At 38.6% G+C, this 24,632-nt stretch overlaps 1 protein-coding gene across 3 annotated transcripts in view; it reads right to left on the bottom strand.

The window, feature by feature from the left end:
- Positions 1–5,700: 5,700 nt before the first annotated feature.
- Positions 5,701–24,632, bottom strand: part of Fnbp1l (formin binding protein 1 like) — a 93,441-nt gene continuing 74,509 nt past the window's right edge. The window contains exons 11-17 of one of the 3 annotated variants that reach the window (XM_070007694.1): positions 24,415–24,429; positions 20,809–20,918; positions 13,869–14,001; positions 12,962–13,056; positions 10,475–10,623; positions 9,164–9,322; positions 5,701–7,967 (exon numbers count right to left, since the gene is read on the bottom strand). In XM_070007694.1, coding sequence (XP_069863795.1) covers positions 7,960–7,967; positions 9,164–9,322; positions 10,475–10,623; positions 12,962–13,056; positions 13,869–14,001; positions 20,809–20,918; positions 24,415–24,429 — 669 coding nt within the window. In that variant the 3' untranslated portion in view covers positions 5,701–7,959. Of the gene's footprint in view, positions 9,323–10,474; positions 10,624–12,961; positions 13,057–13,868; positions 14,002–20,808; positions 20,919–24,414; positions 24,430–24,632 lie in introns of all 3 variants that reach the window. The other 2 variants (XM_070007692.1, XM_070007695.1) reach the window with 2 other exon arrangements.

The raw sequence follows: 24,632 nt of genomic DNA, 5'->3' as shown, positions 1-24,632 counted from the left end.
ACCACTTCAGCCACAGTGCCACTTCTGGCTTTTTTGGTTTTTGTGGTACTGAGGAATTGAATCCAGGGCTTCATGCATGCTAGGCAAGCACTCTACCACTCAGTCACATTCCCAGCCTGGCCTCTAGTCTGTCTAATGTGAACTCATCTTACTTAGCTAGCCTCCAAAGGCACTTCCTTCCTTCGCTAGCCACTAGATCCTGACAGTAAACCAACCACCATCTCCTCTGGCAACATCCTCCCAGACACAACCAGAAATAATGCTTCAACCATTACCAAGGACTCCTAAATCCAGTCAGGGTGACACCTAAAGACATGAGTTAAGAACCTACATGCAAAGGCAAAACCATAACACAACCTTGACTAAGATTTTTCTTGTTTTTATGCTAGTACTGGGATTTGAACTTGGGGCCTGGGGTACAGTCCCATAGCTTTCCCACTCTACTAGTACTCTGCCATATGAGCCACAGCTCCACTTCCAGCTTTTTGCTGGGTAACTGGAAAGAAAAGACCTCATAGACATTTCTGTGTGGGCTGGTTTCAACCCTGAATACTCAAGTTCTCAGCCTGCCCTGAGTAGCAAGAATTTCTTAAACTAGATAGAAAAGGTAGATGGACTCTCATTTCCTCTAGCTGATAAATACAATGAATTTTCTAGGTTCACTTCCCATAACATACTGGGATGTTCATCGGTAACCTTGGTTTTGTTCCTCTACAAAAACTTAGAATGCAAGATTCAAGACACTGCCATTTTCTTTTGGTTGGTTGTGGGGCTTGAATTCTGAGCCTGGGCGCTGTCCCTGAGCTCTTCAGCTCAAGGCTAGCACTCTACCACTTGAGTCATAGCACCACTTCCAGCTTTTTCTGCTTATGTGGTGCTGAGAAATCAAACCCAGGGCCTCATGCATGTAAGGCAAGTATTCTACCACTGAGCCACCTTCCCAGCCCCTCTTCCTAACTTTTAAATAACATTAAGGTTATATCAAATTGTATTTATGCATTTTCTCAAGTTGCAAAAATATCTTCTCAACAGCAAATGGCCTTTGAAAAGTAAGATTAATTACAGGTGTTACATTATAATTTGGTCATCTTAAACATGCCTACTTTAGTTTCAAATCATACTTTATTTCCATAACAATCTAGAATCCTGATTTCCCTGCCCTCTGGCCCCACTTTAAAAGAAGCTGCCATATTATTTATTGAAAGGGAAAAAAACCTAACTAAATACAACACCACTTTTGACATGGTAGTTAATGCTTTTTAAGCTAAATCTTACCCAGAACCAGTGGGTACTCAGCTACTAGGGAGGCTGAGATCTGAGGATCACACTTCAAAGCCAGCCTGGGCAAGAAAGTCTATGACACACACACACACACACACACTCCTTTAATCCACTGTTAAGCTCAAGGGAACGAACAGAACACAAGTCCTCTCCCCACCATATCCCCTGAAAAGTACAGCAAACTTAATTCTGTAAGGTAACAAATACACTGGCAGACCTGGAGGCAAATACTTATGAAAGTTCAATGAATGAGAGACTGTGAGGAGTTGAACTTGAAATACCTCTGTTTATATAGGGATCCTTAAAGACACCCTATTAATGGTCTGCGGTAAAAAACCATCTGCCAGCCAAAGGAGGTTGTTACTGCTCTCCAGAATGAACCAATAGCATATTTATATAAATAGAGATAAGTGAGGTTATTTGTTAGGGAATTAGCTTACATGCTTATATGACTAAGTCCCATGGCAGTCTATCTGCCTGCTGGAAGTCCTGGGGTTTTGTAGCCCCACTCCAAATATCTGAGAGCCAGCAAAGCCAATGGCCTAACTCTCAGTCCCAGGCCAAAGGATTCAGAACCTGGGGTCCAATGCTTTAAGTCCAAAGGTCCAAGGACATGAAATTCTGAAGTCTGAAGAGTATTCCAGCTCATGAAAAGAATTTACCTCTGCTTTTTTGCTCTCTCTAACCCAGCCAATTAATTGGATGGTGCCCAGGTAGATTGAGGTTGGATTTTCCCCACTCAGCCCACCAGCTCACATGCCAATCCCAACAGGAAACACCCTCTCAGATGCAGTAATAAGGCTTTACCAGGGATCCAGCTATCCCTTAACCCTGACACCTGAAATTAACCATCTCGCCACAAATCATACCTGTCTTCACATACAGCTTCAAGAACAAAATCATTGTAATTGTCCTTGGTGAAAACTTGCAGTCACAGGCCTATCTTCAGACAAGGACTGGAGCAAAATTTGCAAAAGTCAAAACCAAGAAACTGACTTACAGAGGTCTTTGAGTGATCATATATCTCTCCTACAAGATGTAAAAACTCACTATTAAGCTATAGTTCAAATTAAGAGCTCATCATTAGAAACTTAATGACAAAATGGTACTGCTAGCTGGGCACCAGTGGCTCATGCCTGTAATCCTAGCTACTCAGGAGGCTGAGATCTGAGGACTGTGGTTAAAAGCCAGAAAAGTCCTCATGAGATTCTTATCTCCACCTAGCCACTCAAAACCCAGAAGTGCTATAAATGGTAGAACACTAGCCTTGAGCACGAAGAGGCTCAGGGACAGTGCCCAGGCCCTAAGTTCAAGCTCCACAACTGACAAAAAAATAAAAATAAAAAGGTATTGCTGACCTGTGGGGATGACTTTTAAAATAATTAAAACAACTAACAATTATTTGAACCGATAAAGTGAATGAAAAAGGGGGAAAAAATGGCTCCTGAGCTGGAGTATCAAGTGTTCATATGAGGCCCCCAGTTCAAACCCCAGAACCACCAAAAAGATCAAGAAAAAAAACACAAGGCTCCTTACCTTGTAACATCACAATACAACATAGATGAATTAAGAACCTACATGTGAAAGGCAAAAGAACCATTTTCATGAGATTAAAAAAAGAAGAGTTACAAGAAGCTAGTTAATGCACACTGAAATGAAGAACTTCTACTTATCCATAGACCCCAGAGAAACTGAATATTATCAACACATGCAACTGACAAAGGAGGAGCCTCCAAGTAGAGCCGAATGTTCCCACCTCCTGATGCTCACATCTGGTGCCATCCTCACCACGCCCCATCTCCCACCCCCCAGTTGTACAAGGCCTGGCTGGTATGACCAAGAGCATGAACAGATTAGGTTATACAAGAACTGCAAGCTCTGCAGTCAGCAGCCAGCCAGGAACTGAGGACAGTGAACAACCATCAGAAAGCAGCAGTGTGGCTTTCTCAGCCCCAATAACACCTTGAGAGAACTGCAATCTCATGGGACTTACAGCCCAAATCTCTAAGTGGCTGTTTAATGACTATTAAAAATAACTAATGTAACTGGCATCCTTAATGCACCAGGATCTCCCATAAAAAAATGAAAGCAAAAAAAATTCCCACGAGGCAGGTAAAAATGAACAGGGAAACAAAACCACAAATGAAGTACTTTCACATCCTCTGAAATGACAAGATAAAGTGCAGGTGACTCAGAAGTAGAACTGTGGCTCAAACAATAGAGCACTAGTCGAGCAAAATAGCTCAGGGACAGCATTTAGGCACTGAGTTCAAGCCAGGAAGATAGATAGATAGATAGATAGATAGATAGATAGATAGATAGATAGATAGATAGATAGATAGATAGATACATACATACATACATACATACATACATACATACATACATACATACATACATAGACAGATACATAGAGAGAGACAGACAGACAGACGGACAGACAGACAGACAGAGATAACTATACGCAGGAGCTGGTGTTTCCACTTCACATCTAGTTTGTACTTATTCCCCCTCTGGCTAATCAGCAAATCACTGCTCTTTGGATGTCTGTTGGGAAGCAGGACAAATAGAAGGGAGAATTTAAAAACCACACTGAGTAAGTCTTCCAAGGCTCCCTCTGGCCCTGAGTGACTTGGGTCTACCCAGCAGTCCAGTGTGGAAGGTGGAAATACAGCAATGAGACAGTGGACAGATATAACACTGCCTGTAGACCAGCCAAGAAGGGTAAGAACATAGTAGTAATGGTGTTGTCATGAACTCTCTTCTAGATAGATAATGTTCCTCACGTTTCAAATGCCTCCAATGGGCTGTTCTCCACCACACACAATAAGTTCCCAAATAAAGCAAAGCTTTGAAAAAGCATCTGAAGGGCATTCCTGCACTGCCACATGGCCTGCACCCCCGAGGTGGGGCCTGCCTTCACTCCTTTGAGCAGGATGAGACATTTCTTTGCACAAATTATCCTTCTGCATCCCCTTATCCTCTGGCCAGCGTCTCTTCTGCTTCTGCCCAACTCCTGGGCACTTGCAGCACTCAAGTGAGAGCATGCAAAGAGAACATTTGCAGGGGCTGGGAAGGTGGCTCAGTGGTAGAGCGCTTGCCTTGCATGCTCAAGGCCCTGGGTTCGATTCCTCAACACCACGTAAGCAAAAAGAAAAAGCCAGAAGTGGCGCTGTGGCTCAAGTGGTAGAGCGCTAGCCTTGAGCTGAAGAGCTCAGGGACAGCGCCCAGGCCCAGAGTTCAAGGCCCCACGACCGGCCCCCCAAAAAAAAAAAGAGAACATTTGCCCCAATTGGTGACATGGTATCTGTAACTTTTAAGAAGCCTAATTTTGGAAGACTCCCCTTTTGTGTGTGCATGTGTCCTGGAGCTTGGCCTCCAGGTCTGGGAGCTGTCTCTTAGCTTTTTCTCACTCAACTGGTGCTCTACCACTTGAGCCAGAGCTCCACTTCCAGCTTTTTGGTAGTTCACTGAAGATAAGAGTTTTGTGGACTTTCCTGCCCTGATGGCTTTGAACTGTGATCTTCAAATCTCAGCTTCCTGAGTAGGTAGGTTTTCAGGCGTGAGTCATTAACAGCTGGTCAGGGACAGCCCTTATAAATGCAGAGGGTAAGAAGATGACACCCCACCCCCACCCCCGCAAAAAAAAAAAAAAATCTGTGCAACTGCTGAATGGAGATAAATCCAAGTTATTATATACAGTTTAAATTCACTCCAAAACATTGAGGCTAGCTGCCAGTAGCTCACACCTATAATCCTAGCTACTCAGGAAGATGAGATTCAGAAGACTGCAGTTCCAGACCTGCCTAGACAGAAAAGAGATTTCAACTTCAAAATAATCAGCAAAAAGTCAGGCTGGAAGTGTTTCAAGTGGTTGAGTGCCAACCAAGAAAGTGCAAAGCAAGGCCCCAAGTGAAAGAGAGAGAGAGAGAGGGTGAGGGCAAAGGAGAGGGAGAGGGAGAGAAAGGGGGAGAGAAAGGGAAAGAGGGAGAGGAGAGGGAGGGAAAGAGGGAGAGGGAAGGAGGGAGGGTGAGAGAGCGCAAGTGAGAAAGGAGAAAGGGAAGAAAGGAGGGAAAGAGTGGGGAAGAAAAGGAGTGCAGGCGGAAAAGATAAAGCGAAAGGGAATGAAGGAAGGAAGCAGGCAAGGAAAAAGGTAGGGAAGGGAGAGGAAGGGAGGGAGGGAGGAAAGAAAAAAAAGAGAAGGAAGAAGAGAGGGAGAGGGGAGGAAAGAGTGAGAAAGAAAGAGCTAAAAGTAGATCACTTAAGAGAGACTAAAACCAGAATCAATTTCTGAAGCTAGTTTCCAAAAAGGATGTTCCACTTCAGAAAGTTAGCCACTGCAATTTAGCACATTTAAAACCAAAATCTTTACATCTCTTTGGCTCACATTAACAATAAAATGTAACTACACACCGTAACTGACCATGAAAAGTTTGTTTTATTCCATGAAAATATTCTCAACAGAGAACACTATCTTAAACAAAGCATTTACCATTATGAAATCAACATGTGCACAAAGAGTAAAAATACCTGCAAAATTAAAGATTTCTTTTTGACAATTCACATGTTCAAAATCTAAGAATGATTTCAGAATGATTTAAACTTCGCGTACAAATGTCTGTCCTATTGTAAGAGCCGGTTACAGGTTGCACTATTCTACATGAAGGAACTTGCCTCCTACTGAAGCAAATCCTGTATTTAGAAAAACAAACAGTAGCTTGAAAAGAACAGTTAGTCCTTACAAGAAAGCTTTAAACTTTGCCCTCTGTGGCTGATGGCCAAAAAAACATAAGCACTTCAGGCTTTGTACAGAAGACAAACACAGCCCGGTCACATTTCCTCCTCACTGCTAACCTTTAAAATAAAAACGGCACTAGTTTTTAAAACTACTTCACGTAGTTAGTACTGAATAATGTCACATTATATAAATAACCCTGTAACGAGATTTACTATCTAAACTTTATAGTTTACTAGCCTCAAAAACAATACACTATATGTCAGCTGTGTAACAGTGGTGTACTTTATCTTATGAAGGCATTAACTTTCACACAATTGTCATTCAGCTTTAGTATAAATGAGAGCATGATTCAATTAACACTGGGAAAAATTATTAAAAGCAGTCACACGGCTTCTAAAATATTGCTTAAAATCCAATAATACACAGACCATTTCACGTTCTCTTTCTCCCATCAAACCAGTAAGAACCAAATTAATGAAGCGCGTCAGCGGTACAAATAACCCCTCCCCCTCCCACCCTGTTACATCACCACTAAGAAAGTAGCTCAGGTACAAGTCATCAACAGAATCACAAATGCCAGGCAAGACGACATGAGTGATAGGGCCACTAACAACGAATATATTTACAAGTATAAACATACAGAAATTTCCATTTTACAAGTAAAAGTGCACATAGATCATTACAAAGTTTCACTAAATTTTATCTGGTTCAAACAAAAGCATCACTTGGAAACAAGACTATCATGGCAGGAATCAAGTGACATTGTCTTAGTCCCAAATTAAAAGACAAATGTGGGGCTAGGGGAAGTCCACAAAACTTCTCATAAAAACGCTAAGTAAAATGGGCTCAAACATGTCCTTCAGTGTGATGCATAAATTTGAAGATGCACCAGTGTACATGGTAGAGCTCTGAAAGCCACCTACCAAGGCTACATTGGCAGCTGCAGCAGGGCCGCAGAGTTAAAAGAGGTCGCACTGAGCTGACACATAAAGCCCTTTATGGGATACTGTAGTGGTAGTGTTGGCAATCAACAGATTTAGGCACTCTCGTTTAAGGCAGCATTTGAATGGAAGCAGCTGACTCATGACAATAGTCCTGTGTCTTGAGGTGGAAAGTTTCTTCTGTGTTTATTATTCCAGGACTTCAGTGCTCACTACTGGTTCTTCCCAGACAGTGGTGCAGAAGATGTATCATATTTCAGAGAGTTCTGTAGTAACTGGGCTGTAGGCTAGAGCAGGTGGTTTCTTTTTCTCATCATAAATGCTTCAGGTTCACAGACTACGTCTTCGTAATGTCAAAACTGGAATGTTTGCAGTGGGGAAGTTATAGCAGCATACACAAAGACTAAGATGGAACATTAGTGCTGGAGATGTCTGACAAAAGTAATTTGTACTACAAATGTAAAACAACACAAAGACTGGGATAAGAACAAGGGATTATAAAGACATGCCTGAGAATCTAAGCTGGTCACTCTAGACATGCAACAGGATGTTAAGCAAGCACGGAGGTGGCGCAGGCAGACAGATGGCAAAGGCTCTAACAAACAGACAATGGGTCGAAAAGTCACTTAGAACAGAGCTGGATGGACAGAGTCCTGACAAGATAGCTAAAAGAAAGAACATTTTATGAAGTTTTATGACAGCTCTGCATTCTTTCGGATCTGGACATCAGTAAAATAAATGGAAAGAGGCTCAGACACTGTAGGCTTTTTGTCTTCTATGTGAGTAATGGTGCACTAGGAATTTAAGGATTGGTATTATAGGGATTGTTTAAAAACAATGTATGGAAATGCTAATGAAGTTAGTAAAAAAAAATGTCTGCATGCATTCATGCAACTTGCTTCTCTCATCTCTCTGAGCCTGACAACTCTATCCCCCTCTCCCCCAAAGCAGCTGCATGTAACCTCCTTCAACATCTTGCCCATTCCTCAGAACCCCTCTTCAGGAACCTGCAGTCCAGGAGGAAAAAGAAAAGAAGGATTACTGAAGACCTTTGGTAAGACTAAAAGAGGTGTTCAGATAAAGTGTCTGCCCAAAATGTCTCTAAAATAATCTTACAATCAGCTACTGAAAACACCAGAAAAATGTGAGACATTAAGCAAAATCAAGGGCAGCCTCACAGCTTCTTCACAGCTAACTCAATGTAATCATAAGAACAGCCCACTGAGCAGTTCTTGATTATACGATGTTTCCAAAAACGCTCATCAAAAGTATAGAGGGGGGAAACCCCAAAAGACAAAAAAATACAATCTATTCTAATAGTAATGATCCAGCTAAAACGAAGCCCTAAACGGTGGTGCAGGGTTTTCCTTTAACCCAGCCAAAAAAGTATTTTCTGTTCTAAAAGTAAACGGTCAATATTTCCCTTCAGATTTCCTCTATCTTTAATGATTTAAAAATCTTATTTTCCTATGTGTAACTGCCAAACACTAAGTAATCTCTAAATAAAGTGATATTTCCAAAAGATATTTTCAAGATGAAAAATACAAGCATGAGATTAATTTGAAAGGAAGGTTGAAAATTACCATAAATCTAAAAGTATTTTCATACCTCAAAAGAAAGCTAGTCTCTTGATTTAAAGAGATGATGGAATAGGTGCTTATTTTCTTCCTTTACAAAATCAGTTAAAAATAGGAAGAAAAATAAAAATGATTATTTTATCCAGTTACCTATTACTGTTCTCCCTAGATACTGAAGCTATCGATTCAAATTTCTAGAACAAACTGCTCTTTTGGGAATCACTTACTCCAGCAGTTCAGAGCAGTTTTACTTATTTCAGTTGATTACAGTTGCTGTGTTTTCTGAAGTAAACATGAATTCCTGCCCAGTAATCAAATCTTATTATTTATAAGGCAGAAAAACAAATCCTTCACACAGACTTAAGCAGGACGTAAAGCAGAAGGCATCAGTTAAGCTTCACACCAACATTACTCAAATGATAAGGCATCACAAAACAATTTCTTGTGGCAATAGTCACATCTCAAAGATCAAGCCTGCACTCAGCTCACACAGCGAACAGTAGACTGGGGTGCACTGCAACCTCTTATCTTTCTGACCTTTTGGATGTGTTTTCATTTTATGTTATCGTTCTTATGTCATGCATGGCACAAAGCTGCCTGATTAGTTTAGATATAAGTTACTGCACCTTTACTGTTTTTCTCTAGAGTTACATCTATGTATGATGTGGGAACGTAGCCTTCTTCACCGTTCTGTCTGCGGGCTCTTGTCCATCCATCACCTTTGTCTTCTTCAATAATGTACAGAACCTCACCTTCTTTCATTGCCAGAGTACCTTCATTGTGTCCTAGGATGACAGTTTTCATGACATAAGTGTGACTGAAGCACAACAGTATTTGCTAGACGTTATAAAGACAACATACAAAATAATATGAAAATCCTAGTGGATCTCAACATACCTGGGACTAAGAATCTACTGACTGCCATTAGTAACACATGCTTTGTAGTTTGCCAACACTTTCATACACAATCTCATCTGAATGACATAGTGAGCCTGAGGCTGGATGAACATCAACCCAGATAAAGAAAGTGAGCCACACTAAGAGTAATCTGACTCTTATTTTACTATTCTATTATTTTTATTCTACTTATTTTACTATTCTAAGTATACTATTCTGAGTGGTGCTCCTACCTAAAAAATTTACTAAATACGAATCAGTGAAATAGTAATAAGACAGTGAGAAGGTGGGGAAAAACAGAAAATATATGCTTAAAGAGAGAACAAATTAGACTCTAGTGATGATAGCAGAACAGTCACAAAGAACAAACTCCTCTCAAGACCTCTTCAGTCTCAGATCCGTTTTTCTCTTACCCTAACAGGGTTAGGAGTACAATTTTTATACTGACTCTCCATTTAACGTAAGTTATTTTCCTACTTTCTAGATGAGTGACTAAAGACTTTACTCAATTTAAAAATCAGTGGATAGCTAGAGAAAGACAAATCCTGTACCATTTTATAACAACTTATTCATGAAAGCGTCACTCTGTTCTTCTGCTGAGGACAGGGATTTTTCAGAGTACACAAGAAGAAAGGTTAACAAAAATCTGAAGCAGAGGGCCATAGCCCTCATCATAAAAGAGACTGTGTAGAAATGACTCACTTTCTTACTCTCATCTAAAAAGGTAGCCTGTAGAGTTGGGATACAATGACATTTGGTTTGTTAACACTGAGACAGGGAGAGGGGAATTCTGAATCAACCAACACCACTAGGTGTAATCTGTCTTAGAATGATTATAATAGGTAATTTTCTTTCAATTCCAGGTATGGGTGAAAAATCATCTATATTTATAATATAGTGAAAATAAAAGTATACAACTAATGAATTGGGACTATAATTTTCTGACAATGTACTATTTAGCTAACAACACTAAAGTAAATGACAGTACAGTTAGACTTTAAGGCACCAATTTTATCAAACAGAATACATTAAGAATGTACCATCAAAAGGGTAGATCGCTTTGCAATGACCGATAGCAGGCAAGGGATCATCATCCTCAAATTCATCATCAAACTCATTGTGGTGACCATGCTGTTGAGGTGGCCCACGGACTTCTTGGTTTCCATCATCAGTGTAACTTCCCTCAGGACTAAAAACATAAAATTATCCCCAATCAAGTATCATTAATGAGAGAACTCTTCATGTTATTATTTATAAGCTGATCTCTTCAGGATCAATTCAGAAATTTTGTATCAATGACATAGTTCTATTATTAAGCACTATTTTCTTAAACAGTGACAAGATAAATTATTTCTAACACAAAATTCTTTTTTACTGAATTTCCTGTAATATTTTTTAATTAGGGTTCTAGACACATAACAAACACATCTCATTAACACTGGGTCTAAAGTTAAAATAAAAAATTGTAGTTCAACAAGAAATGTACTACATATATATGTAACTGTAACATCACCTTGACAATAAAATTAAATTAAAAATAAATAAAAATAAAAAATAAAAAATTGTAGTAGACACATTTCCCACTGCATCATCCTAAATTCACTGCCTTCCTCTTTTGGCAAAAGAGCCCTAATATTCTGGAGGGAACCCACCCAGACCTATGTTTGGTTGCTGTTTAAGTTGTTTCTACTGTGGACTCTGAAGGGCTAAGAACACAGTACTTTCATGATGGTAGTTAACCAGTAGTCCTGCAACCTAATCAAATAAAAAAAATGTACAGAGACCACTGGCTGGGCTGGAAGAAAGCTCATTCCCTTTTTTCTTTGAACCTGGAGCTTTGGGGGAAAAAAATCACCTGATAGAAGATTTAAAATGAAATCAACAGAGTAAAAGGTATAACTGAGAGACAGAAAAAAAATGAGTCCAGAGGATATAATCTGGGATATTCTTTAAGTCAACCAATGAAACCCATTTTTACTTTAAGTTAATACAAGTATTCATTCTGTTATGCAAAACAGAAAGACTCCTAATAAAGTCAATTTCCAATTTATCACCATGACAGAGAAGTTAGAAACCAACAAGTACTAACAATTAGAAGAAAACAGGTAACACATTATCAAAAAAAAAAAAAAAAATATATATATATATATATACATATATATATAAAAGAAAAAATAGTGCAATTTTTTTTGTTAATATATCAAAATAGCTGAAGAGATTTTAGTAACAGAACTTGCAAGTGGAGCTGTGACTCAAGTGGTAGAGTGAGCAAAGGAAGCTCAAGGACAGTGCCCAGGCCCTGAGTTCAAACCTCAGGACTGGCACCCCCCCCCCCAAAAAAAAAAAAGAAAAGAAAAATTTATAGGATTAGATCTTATAGCACTTTCAGCAAGTCTGAAAGACATGTTCTTAAACAATACATGCCAAATGAGGTATTTTTAATCTTGGTTTTTTCCAGTAACAAAACCCAGTTATAGTACATCTCTTTTGAGGTACTAAAGACAGGAACTCCAAAGTGACAGGACAGATAAAGAGGAGAGGGTGGAAATAATACTTGAGAAGAATTTATCAAGTTATCAAGTATTTTATTTCTAGATGCTTTACATATTATTTCTTTTATGACTTACTAGCAATCCTGAAAAATGGTTTTGTTTTGTTTTTGTTGGTTATAGGGCTTGAACTCTGGGCCTGGGAGGTCTCCCTCAGATCTTCAGCTGAAGGCTAGTGCTCTACCACTTGAGCCACAGTGCCACTTCCAATTTTATGGTGGTTTATTGGAACTAAAAGTCTCAAGGAATTTCCTGCCTGGGCTGACTTTGAAACCGTGATCCTCAGATCTCAGCCTCCTGAGTAGCTAGGGTTATTGGCATGGGCCACCAGCACCCAGTGAAAAATGGGTATTTTAACTTCCATTTTTATATTCTAGAAAGCTCAGATTAGAGAAATATTACAACCAAATTGGTCAAATTATACCAAGTTCTGATACTAGACCTCTCAAATTCTCCTCTAAGGTAAAATCTAACTTATAGGTTTTTAATTATGGGGAAAAAATGTATGTATATATGTACATATGTATATTATACAAGGAAGAAATGTCACAAGTGCTAATAAAAATGTAGAAAGGGCAAAATGTCAAGTTGAGTAGGGAACTTGCCCTTTCCCACCCTTTTTATTCTTTACCAAATCTTGAGCAACCTGATTTTTCTCCAGTAAAAAATACCCAACTCCACCTTAGTCTTCCCACACCTGAGACTCCTCCTATGCCCTTAGATTGTAGTTCCAAAAATCTTCTAGGTTCCTAGCTGTTTGCAGATGCATGATAAACCAGAATTCAACAGCACGATAGTAATTTCATACTTCACCTGAAACTATTATTAAAGGAACAGAAAATTACTTAGGTCTAAAAGATTTGAAGTTCTACAATGCCAACCTTATTAGGAAGGAAGAAAAAGGACTACATGAACTTTAAGACAAAAGAACATGAAAAGGTTGGAAAAAAAATAATTTAATACAAGCCAAAGAAAGACCTTTCTCGTCCTTGTGTTACAAGATGATTTATGTCACTGCTGTGTCTTCTGTCTCCTCTTCCACCTGTTTTGCCTTCAACTTCAGAAAGCCAAGCCTTAGGAAAAAAGTAAACAAGCTCAATAATATGTTCAAAATCTCATAAGATACTCTAAATTTAAAATGTGCTTTGAGGTTTAAACATATATATATATATATATATATATATGATTCTTTTTTGTTTTTAATCAGTCGTGGGCTTGAACTCTGGGCCTAGGTGCTGTCCCTGAGCTCTTAAGCTCAAGGCAAGCACTCTACCACTTGAGCCACAGCACCACTTCAATTTTCTGTAGTTAATTGGAGATAAGAGTCTCACATACGTTCCTGCCCAGACTGGCTTTGAACCATGATCCTCAGATCCCAGCTTCCTGAGTAGCTACGATTACAGGCACAAAGCCACTGGTACCCAGCATATATGATTCTTAAAGAGGAGAACTTCTTCCAATTTGGTCAATGATCAATTTTATAGCTGATTTTATCATAGTTGAAAATGAACTATATAACTTGTGGGTAGTGACGGAAGGGAAAAACTGGGAGAGAGCCAGAGGAAGAGATGACAATGTCCAAAAAGAAATGTACTCATTACCTAACTTATAGAACTATAACCCCTCTGCATATCACATTTATGATAACAATTAAAGTTTAAAAAAAAAAAAAAACCTCAGGGACAGTACCCAAGCCCTGAGTTCAAAGTCCTAGAATAGGCACAAAAAAATTTTTAAAAACTTCAATGAAGGATTAATTCAACATTTACCAAAATGATATTTTAATCATGTCCTAAATTTAAACATAATTCTAGAAAAATCCAATAGATCACAAAGAAGCTTATAAAAATAATATATTAGAGAACTGGTGAGTCAGAGAATCTACCTCATTCTTATGGATTTCCATCCGTAGGCGATCAATGTTATTCATGGTCTCAGCTAACTTAGGCTGCAGACTCCCTGGATCCCCCATCTGTGGGTTTTTCTCATACACATCTTTCATTTTATTGAGCGCCTCTCTGAAAAGTAGGGGGGGGGGAACCCACAGCATTAAATATTCACTTCGTATGTAGATAAGAATTTCATTCGTCTTCATAAACTCAAGTGCAGCTTAATTTTAAGTAATGGCATCTTTTAAGTTTAGTCAAATGTTACTTGATTACCCAGATAATTTGCTTAAAGTTGTACATCAAATAAGAAAATGATCCTTTAAAATACTTGTAATGACAAAGAGAATAGATTTTCTTATGTCTTGTTACAAATCTTATTCATATATACATTAAATGACATATACATTTAATAATGAACATATACTAAAGTATTCCTCATATTCTTAAACTCATTACTGTTTATTTCATTACCCATTACTGTTTATTATTTTGTTTTAAGGCAGGAACATTTTATAAAGCCTAGGATGGCCTTCAACTCTCCAGTCTCCTGCCTTGGCCCAAATGCTAGGATTACAGACATGTGCCACCAGGTCTGATTCTAAAGCAAAACTCATTCTATGCGGATCCAGCTACACTATTGCACCAGTGTTCCTTATCTCAGGTGATACAGCATCACTGTCCTCCCACATCCATGCTAGAAATAGGAATGCCATCTTTAAAATCTGCCCCTCACTTGAAATCTCGCTCTGTTGCCAATTCCTATCGCCCATCTCTTTCCTAACCAATGTCCAACGGGTGCTCCCTTACTCAAGCATCTGACCCCCCCGCCCATGGGTGGTACTAATACTCTCTTCCTTTTTGATCTGGATGTTACTTTTTTCCTTTCCTCCTCCTCATTTTTGCTTTTTCATGTTCCCTCACTGGCTCCTTCTCCTTCTTTGTTAAAATTTTAAATGTCTATTACATAAAATGACAGAAGTTTCTTCTCAATCTCATCCTACACTCCTCATTTAATGGTTTCTTTAGTTTTAATACCACCGAACTTCAGATGATTCACAAATGCATATCTCTAACCCTCTTTCTCTCCTAAGTTCAAGATGCATACTTCCAAACTCAACTGTATACTTCCAATGTACTTTTCACATATTTCAAAAATCAATAAAATCATCATTCTTGTCCCCAATTTTTATTATTTTCTCTTAATGTTATAGCTATTCTCCTGTGCTATATGGCACAAAACAAAAAATAAAAATAAATAAAAACCTTCCTCCATTTTTCTTTTTTTGGACATCCAGTCATAAAAATTACAAACTACTACAGGGTACTGGTGACTCATGACTATCTGAGGATTGCAGTTCAAAGCCAGCCGCATAGGCAGGAAAGTTCATGAGACTTTTTTTTTTTGGGGGGGGGTGGCGGGGAGAGGGAGGGGAGTCCGGTCATGGGGCCTGAACTCTGGGCCTGGGGCTGTCCCTCAGCTCTTCAGCTCAGGGCTAGCACTCTATCACTTGAGCCACAGCGCCACTTCCGGCTTTTTTTCTTTTTACTTATGTGGTGCTGAGGAATCGAACCCAGGACCTCATACATGCAAGGCAAGCACTCTACCACTGAGCCACTGAGACTCTTATCTCCAATAAACCACTCAGGAAAACTGAAGTGGTGCTGTGGCTCAAGTGGTAGAGCACTAGCCTTGAGCTGAAGAACTGCAGGGCAGTACCCAGGCCCAGAGTTCAAGCCCCACAACAACAACAACAAAAAATTTACAAACTACTGCTGGGGGTAGGAGAGAAGGCCTGTACTGTAATCCCAGCAACCCAGAAGTCAGAACTCAGGAGAACTAAGAGGCTCAAGGCCAGCCCAGCTAAAGGGTTAGCAAGTCTCCCATCTCAACACATAAGCCAGATGGCTAGCTATATTGGTATGTACTTGTGGTCCTAGACACTGGAAGGCATAAGTTAGATTATAGTTTGAGGCCAGCCCCAGGCAAAAACATAAATTTGTCCAAAAAAAAAAAAAAAAAACTATACCAAAAAGAATGAAGGTGTGGTTCAAGCAGCTTAGCAAGTATTTGAGTATTGTTAATAAACAGAAAGGTCCTAGGCTGGGAACGTGGCTTAGTGGTAGAGTGCTTGCCTAATATGCATAAGGCCCTTCATCTAATTCCTTGGTACCACATAAATAACATAAAAATTTCAAAAAAGGAGTCCTACACTGGCTTTGAAATGACACTTGTATAATTCCCTCCTTTTAAAACCATGGCCATTCTTAATTTAGGACCCGGTATCTCTAAAGTCCCCTAACTAGTTCCCTGCCTCAAATCACCTTCTTCTATGATGTCTTCATACAACTTTAAATTACCTTTCTTTAGAACATGGCTTCTCAACAAGTGTTGGCAATTCCTCAACACCAACAGAACTCCACAGAAAAGCATTTGTTTCTTTACTCATCCTATACCTTTCCACCCACATCCTATCATTATACTCTACACAACTTCCAGTTAAGTCTCCCTAGATCAGAGATAATTCCAGGTCATGGCAAGAACACATTTATGCCTTTGTTCTTGTCTTTCCTATGGTCTTCTCCCTCCCCTTCACTTTTTTGTCTGACAAAAATCCCATTTTCCTATCAAGGTCCAATTCTAATGATCTGAAGACACAAACTGGCCAGTGCCTAGAAGCTAACTAAATGTTGCAAGCTATCTAAACTTAGACAAAGTATATATACTTTCTTCATACAGGGGTGGACACCTAGCCCATAGGACACATAAGGCCTTGGAATCTTTTCAGATGTGACGGCACAGACACATATGATTCTCTTATGCTCATAGTCAACTGCTCACAGCCCATCTGACTGTATTGATTATTTTGTGTGGTCTGAGGATAATATTATACATATACATATTATACATATGACCCCCTTGGCAGGAAAAAAAAAAAGGCTCCCCACCTCAGAAAGAAGAAAATCCTCAGAAGACTATTTTAAGAAGTTCAAATGATATACTCCATGTAAAATGTTTAGCTGACTACCTGGCACATAATAATCCCTCAATAAACATTCATTTCCTAAACCATAGTTCTCCTTCTTCCCTTTGTCTCTCCCCCATAAAGTCTTCCCCAATTATCTCAGGAAAAATTCCTTATTCTTTCCTCTAGTTGTTTTCTTTTGTTTCTGTATTGGTACTAAGGATTGAACTCAAGGCTTGGAACTCTCTTTAGCTTTTTCTCTCAAGGCTAAAGCTCTACTACTGGAACCACACCTCCACTCCAGCTTTTTGCTGGTTAATTTGAGATAGGAGTCTCTCAGATTTGTCTGACCTGCTTGCTTTGAACCTGAATCTTCAGACCTCATCCTCCTTGAGTAGCTAAAATTATAGGCTTAAGCCACTGGCAGCTGACAGCCTATAGACTTTCCTAATTTACTTCTTTCTCTACTAGCAGCTACCACAATCCAGCTTATATAAAAATTAAGTCATCCTCAGTCTTGTCTTCCCTAATTAGAATGTAAAATGCTTAGGATCTGGGAATAAGCCTTCAATTTAAAAAAAAAATATAGCCCTAGCATGGATTGTAATATCTATGGTAAGCACCAAATATTAAACCAAACTATAATTTATTTTTTATATATGGCTCTATTGAGAAATGCTGTACCATCCAAAAATCATTTAAATTAACATAGACGCCCTTCCTTATTGGCAGATTCATGTTTGGAAATTTACCTACTAAAATCTGCTAACTCCAGAACTGGTATTCAAAGCCATTTCCTGTCTGGGTGCTGGTTACTCATGCCTGCTATCCTAGCCACTCAGAGCTGAAATCTGAGGATCTGGTTCAAAGCTAGCCTGGGCAGGAAAGTCCATGAGACTCTTACCCCAATTAAGCACCAAAAAAACCCAGAAGTGGAGCTGTGACTTACATGATAAAGAGTATTCGTTTGAGCACAAAAGTTCAGGGACAGCAGCAAAAACAAAACAAAACAAAACCAAAATGCTTTCCTGGTAACTCATGGACACAAAGAAAAAAATTCAAGTCACAAGAGGTATACTAGAGTATCCAGAAGAAGTCAGGCAAACAAAAAACACTCTGCCTTCTAATTCTGGTACTCATATTCTGAATAAGTATCCTATTTGCAACTTATTGTCATGTTTTTGGTGCTTTCTGCTGGTGATCTTGGTATTGACGATGACCTATATACATGGTACTCAAGTGCTATCCCACGCTCCTAAGCACGTCTATAATTCCTTTACAGAGAAATCATGGGTTACATAAGCCTTGTTGAGGCATAATTATAATGCCATTGGCACAGTTTAAAATATTAAACAGGGTGTCTTTAAATAGAAACATACATGAAATAAGGTTATATATCTGTTGATAAAAAATGTTGAGCTAGGGGCTGGGAATGCTAGGGGCTCAATGGTAGAGTGCTTGCCTTGCATACATGAGGCCCTGGGTTAGATTCCTCAGCACCACATACACAGAAAAAGCTGGAAGTCGGTGGTATGGCTCAAGTGGTAGAGCACTAGCCTTGAGCTGAAGAGCTCAGAACAGTGCCCAGGCCCAGAGTTCAAGCTCCACAATCAACAAAAAAAACAAAAACAAAAACAAAAACAAAACAAAAATGTTGAGCTAGTGGCCACCTCAAGCCTGACTCTGCATTCATTCCTGGAACAATGTTTCAGTATTCAGTAATTCCGTGTTTATGGTGATTTTACAGACTATAACTATTGCAGATGAGAATGAGCTGTAATGTAATCTCATTCATAATTGAATATCCCATATATATTTTTTATGGGCGGGAGGGGGCTGGCAATACCAGTGTCTCAACTCAGCGCCTTGCACTCTCACTTGGCTTTTTCACTCACTGCTAGTGTTCTACCACCTGAGTCACACTTCCAATTCAGCTTTTAAGAGATAGAATCAAATGGACTTTTCTGTTGGGGCTGGTTTCAAACCATGATCCTTAATTTCTCAGCCTCTTGGCTAGTGAGGATCACAGGGCAAGCCACAGGCACCTGCCTGACACACACTTCTTTTGTTATTATTTGGTAGTTTTACTTGTTTTGATCCAGCGTCTTCCTTTATAGCCCAAACCAGCCGAAAGGTTTAGACCCTCTAGCCTCAGCTTCTCAAGTGTTAAGATTATAGGAATGCAATATCATGCCCAATAAGATACATGATTCTTAATATCAAAGCTTTAATTTCTCAAGCTGGACATCTATGGCTTGTACCTATAATCTAGCAGCAACTCAGGAGACTGAGATCTGAGAATCAAGGTTCTAAAAACAGCCCAAGTAGACAAATCCTCAAGACTCTGATTTCCAATTAACCAGCAAAAAGCTACAAGTGGAGGTGTGGCTCAAATAGTAGAGTACCAGCTATGAACAAAAATCTGAATGACAGTGAGAGGTTCAAAGTTCAAGCATCAGTTCTGGCACAAAAACAAAACTTTAATTTTTCATGCTAGAGTTTAAGCCTCAATTCTATCTTCTGTGAAAATATACATAGTAAATCGTTGCAAACATAACAAAAATTTAAACAAATAAAGATCTAAGTAATCAAGCAACATTTTGCAGCAAACTAAATGGACCTTCAGGTTACTACTGAACTCAACTTGTACTCTAAAACTAATGTTTATAAAACTATAAGATAGTGTTGGTAAAACTATATAATAAATCACCAGCTATATTAAAAATTTGTGGAAAGCAAAAACACATTCATAGCAACAAAAAATCTGCATCAAAGAAATTCTCAAATGTTTTGTTTTTAGCTAAAACATCATAATCACAAAATTTGCAATCTAGGAGCATATTTTTCTTTTCTTTTCTTTTTTTTTTTTTTTTTGTCGGTCAGGTCTGGGCACTATCCCTCAGCTCTTCAGCTCAAGGCTAGTGCTCTACCACTTGAGCCACAGCACCACTTCTAGCTTTTTCTGTTTATGTGGTACTGAGGAATTGAACCCAGGGCCTCATGCGTGCAAGGCAAGCACTCTATCACTGAGCCACCTTCCCAACCCAGAGCATATTTTTCTAACAAAGTATTTGCATTGCGATTTCTATCTTTGGGGGCATGCAGTGCTGGAGATGGAACCCCCCATTCCTCCACACACAACTTGTGGATGCCAAATAAGCACTCTATCTACCACTAAGCTATATCCACAGCCCAACATATATGAATCTGAAACCCCACACACATTATTTTTGTGTGTGACTGTCTGGGGTTTGAACACAATGCTTGGGCACTGTCCCTAAACTTGTTTTGCTCAAGGCTATTGCTCTACCACTTGAGCCACAGCACTACTTCTGGCTTTTTCTAAGTAGTTAATTAAGAGATAAAGAGTCTCATGGAGGGCTGGGAAGGTAGCTCAGTGGTAGAGTGCTTGCCTTGCATGCATGAGGCCCTGGGTTTGATTCCTCAGCACCACATAAACAGAAAAAGCCAGAAGTGGCGCTGTGGCTCAAGTGGTAGAGTGCTTGCCTTGAGCTGAAGGGCTGAGAGACAGCGCCTAGGCCCAGAGTTCAGGTCCACGACCGGTAAAAAAAAAAAAAAAAGAGTCTCATGGACTTTTCTGCCCAGGCTGGCTTCAAACCACAATCCTCAGATCTCAGTATCCTGAGTAGCTAGGATTACAGGTGTGAGTCACAATGCCCAGCTTCCATACACATTTGAACACATCATTCAAAGCTTGAGAGAGGGCTGGGAAGGTGGCTCAGTGGAAGAGCACTTGCCTTGCATGCCTGAGGCCCTGGGTTCGATTCCTTAGCACCACATAAGCAAAAAGAAAAAAGCCGGAAGTGGTGCTGTGGCTCAAGTGGTAGAGCACTAGCCCTGAGCTGAAGAGCTGAGGGACAGTGCCCAGGCCCAGAGTTCAGGCCCCACATCTGGACCCCCCCCCAAAAAAGCTTGAGAGATAGGATAGTTGTAGGACTTAAAGGGACACTACTTTTGGTCTGATTCTTTCTGTAGTTCTCTGTTCAGTTCATCGATGCGCTGCTGTAACTTTTTACGCCTCTGTTCTGGTGGAAGATGACTGAAATCTTCTAGTGCTGGACCCTGAAAAGAAAATCTAAATCATTATTAAATAAACTTTTAGAAAATTTTATTTTTAAAATGTACCTGTTACAAAATGGGAAATATACCAAAATTCTAAGTTTTAGTTTCAAGAATTTTTAAAGAGAAACTGCATAGATATGTGAATTAATGAAAACAATTATACTGGAAAGCTCACATTTCAGTTACTTTTTAAACCATGAAAAGAAAAAAAAAATCACCAAATACATGTAACTGGTAATCACAAGTGTCACATTACTTTCTTGGCATAGTTCAAATGAATACATATGAATCTTCTTACAGTAACAACAACAACATGGAAACATGTAACATTTCTCATCTATTCAAGTTATTATTTTACATATATGCTTACATATGTTTCACTGCCATACTTAAAATACTATAAACATTCAAACTAAAAACAAGAAGCACCTGTACAATGAGCTTGGTAAACAACTTACCTCACAAGACAACTCATGAAATGAGCTTCAATACTATATAGTCTTTTAAGTGATTATATTTATTAAATCATTCTTTAGAATCAAAACTAAATTTTAATCATTAAAAAACAAGAGGTAAGACAATCTACTGAGGAAAAATTGCATTCACACATGGAGTATTATTGCAATTTTCCATATGTAAAATCAAGTAACATCTCTCAGCTGCTCCTGAAAGAAAAAATAGGAAGGATCTAATCCATCTTTCTCCTTTCCTTCTTATTAACATACTAATTAATAGTATAAAGGGGTTTCCATTGTAATAATTCCACAGATATTATATATATATATATATATATATATATATATATAAATTCCATAGAATAGTATTATATGCACTTTTTTCATCATCATAGGGATTGAACTCAGGGCCTCGGTGCAATCTGAGTTCTTTTGCTTAAGGTTAGGGCTCTATGTAGAAACTGAGCCACAGTACCACTTGCAGTTTTCTGGTGATTAATTGGAGATAAGAGTCTCATAGACTTTCCTACCCAGGCTGGCTTTGAATCACGATCCTTAGATCTCAGCCTCATGAGTAGCTAAGATTACAAACATGAGCTACCAACACCCAGCTCCACTATTAATTATATTCTGTTTACCACCACTACCTCTTCATGTTTTTCTTTTCTTTTGAAACAGGATCTCAGTATTTAGCTCAGGCTGGCTTAGAACTTGCAATGCTCCTGCCTCAGCTCTTCAAATTGACTATAAGCATGCACCACCATGCCCAATCCTTCAGTAAGTTTTGTTTTTTGTTTTTTGTTTTTTGTTTTTATTTCTGCCAGTCCTAGGGCTTGAATTCTGGGCCTAGGTGATACCCCTGATCCTCTTTACTGAAGGCTAGCACTCTACCACTTCAGTTTGGGGGGAGGAGGGGGGAGTTAGGAGGTAGGGAAAGTGTTTCATTGGAGACAAGGATTTCATGGACTTTCCTGCCAATATTAGTCTCAAACTGCAAGCTTCAGATCTCAGCCTTTTGAGTAGCTAGAATTATAGGTATGAGCCACCATTGCCTGGCTCAAGAAGTTATTCTTGACCAATGAATTTTTAAAATATTTTTATAAACAAAAAAAAATCACATAATTTAAGAAATAAATGTCAGTATTTAGAGTAAAACTTTTATACAAATGTCTTTTCCTCTTTTCTTGGAACAGGGTCTGATATGTAGTGTAGGCGTTGCTTTGAACTTGAGAACCTCCTATTTTAACTTCCCAAATGCTGAATTACCATACCCAGCTCTCTTTTTCCTGTTCAATATTATTTCAGTTATTTGCACTTAGCTACTAGAAATTATAACAGAATCAATATTTGCAATATTGAATATATTCCAAAAATTGATATATTTCTTTCCTTTTCAAAATTATTCTTTTAAGAATTTTTAAGGCATTGCTGAAATAAACTTCCAAACTGAAATGCATCTTTGCTCTTTGGGATACTTAGGCCTATAATGGCTGTATTTCACTATTTATAAGCTATTTTTATTTACTACTTTTTAAAAAGGAAAACCTCACTTTTAGAAAACGCATGACAAATGCAAAATTTAATTAGTAACAGAATCCTTAGACTCTTTTCCCTAGCAGCTTATATACCATGAAACAATCAACACGCTTCCTGGCAAAAAGCAGAGCACCTGTCTAAGTGGTTTGGTTTGTCTAGAGTTACCAGAAATAATACCAATCAATCTACATAAACAAAGGAATGCTAAAATTTGTTTCTTAAGTTATTATGTATGTGTCAAAGATAAACTTTTTTGACTGTGTGCTGGTCCTAGAGCTTGAACTCAGGGCCTAGGTGCTGCCTCTGAGTTTTTCTGCTCAAGGCTAGCATTCTACCACTTGAGCCACAGCTCCACTTCTGGCTTTTGGTGGCTAACTGGAGATAAGAGTCTCACAGACTTTCCTGCCTGGGCTGACTTGGAACCACAGTTCTCAGAGTTGCTAGAGTTGCTAGAATGAGCCACCAGCACCCAGGCCTTAATTCATATTTGTAAAAATATTTCTGAAAACCTTGAAAAATATTTTATGAAATGATGAAATAATTTCAATGTAAGCTTTTTTTTTCAGAAATGCAGTATTTTTTCAGAACTAGCCATGAATAAATCACATTTCTGCTTATCTCTAACCAAACACTGTTATCAACTTTACTGCAGTAGAGATCTCATACCCCAGTTCAACATTACAACCTACTCTTACACAGGAAACAAGCACTAAATCACTGCATTTCCTATGGGTATAAAGAAGCCCTCCCAGGCATTCAACAGTCTCTTAGTATAAAGGATTTTATAAAAGGCTCAATTGTAAGTGTCTGTAAGTCTCTGTTCTTATGCAATCAATAACTTTGGAATTAGTTCTTCATAAAGTAGGCCCATCAATCTGAAATAACGAGAGGAACAACACACACACACACACACTCTCTCTCTCTCTCTCTCTCTCTCTCTCTCTCTCTCTCTCTCTCTCTCTCTCTCTCTCTCTCTCTCTCTCTCTCTCTCTCTCTCTCTCTCTCTCTCTCTGCATTATTTGTTTCTGTTCCCGTTCAGTTGTAGAGCAATGACTCCATAAATGAAATTTAGGAAACCTTTTTCTAACTCTTTTGAAGAATACTAGTAATCTTGTAATAAGCTACAAATCAAATTTATATCATCATTAGACAGGGTGCTGAGAGCTGAGTAAATTAGTTTCTAAGTTTTCTTTCTGCATAACATGAACTCTTGCTCTACCATGTAACTTTAAAAATACTGCTTCATTTATTCTGGTGTATAGCATGACAAGGACTCCAATCAAGAACATTTAAGAATTTAAAGGGTTAATGACAGTTAACCACATTTTCTAATCTTTGACATTAGAGGTACTTGTAATAATATTGTAATAAATATTAAAACACACACACACACACAAACAAGGTGAAAATGTGGGATGTACTTCACCACTGTTTTGAATTAAAACAATGTTTAGAGATTTTTTTTTAATGTTGGCATAGTATATAGATCAGCACACAAGGCTTACCATCTTCACCGACCACTGAATAGTTCAATGGAAAACAGAAAGAAATGGTAAATTATTCGCATGAAACTGTAATCCAGGAGATGCAATAACCTATATTCTTAAAATATTAAAATAAATCATGTAAATCATGTAAATTTTGCAATCCAAACAATTATGCTAGAAAAAAAAACAATTTTAAGCACATTTTGGAAAAGCAAATTACTTGCAAAAAAGAAAAA

This window comes from Dipodomys merriami, unplaced genomic scaffold, assembly GCF_024711535.1.
Source record: "Dipodomys merriami isolate MVZ:Mamm:240054 unplaced genomic scaffold, mDipMer1.0.p SCAF_7, whole genome shotgun sequence".
Classification (NCBI taxonomy): domain Eukaryota; kingdom Metazoa; phylum Chordata; class Mammalia; order Rodentia; family Heteromyidae; genus Dipodomys; species Dipodomys merriami.
Note: the sequence above shows the minus strand (reverse complement) of the source record. Positions and strands in the feature narration are given on the sequence as shown.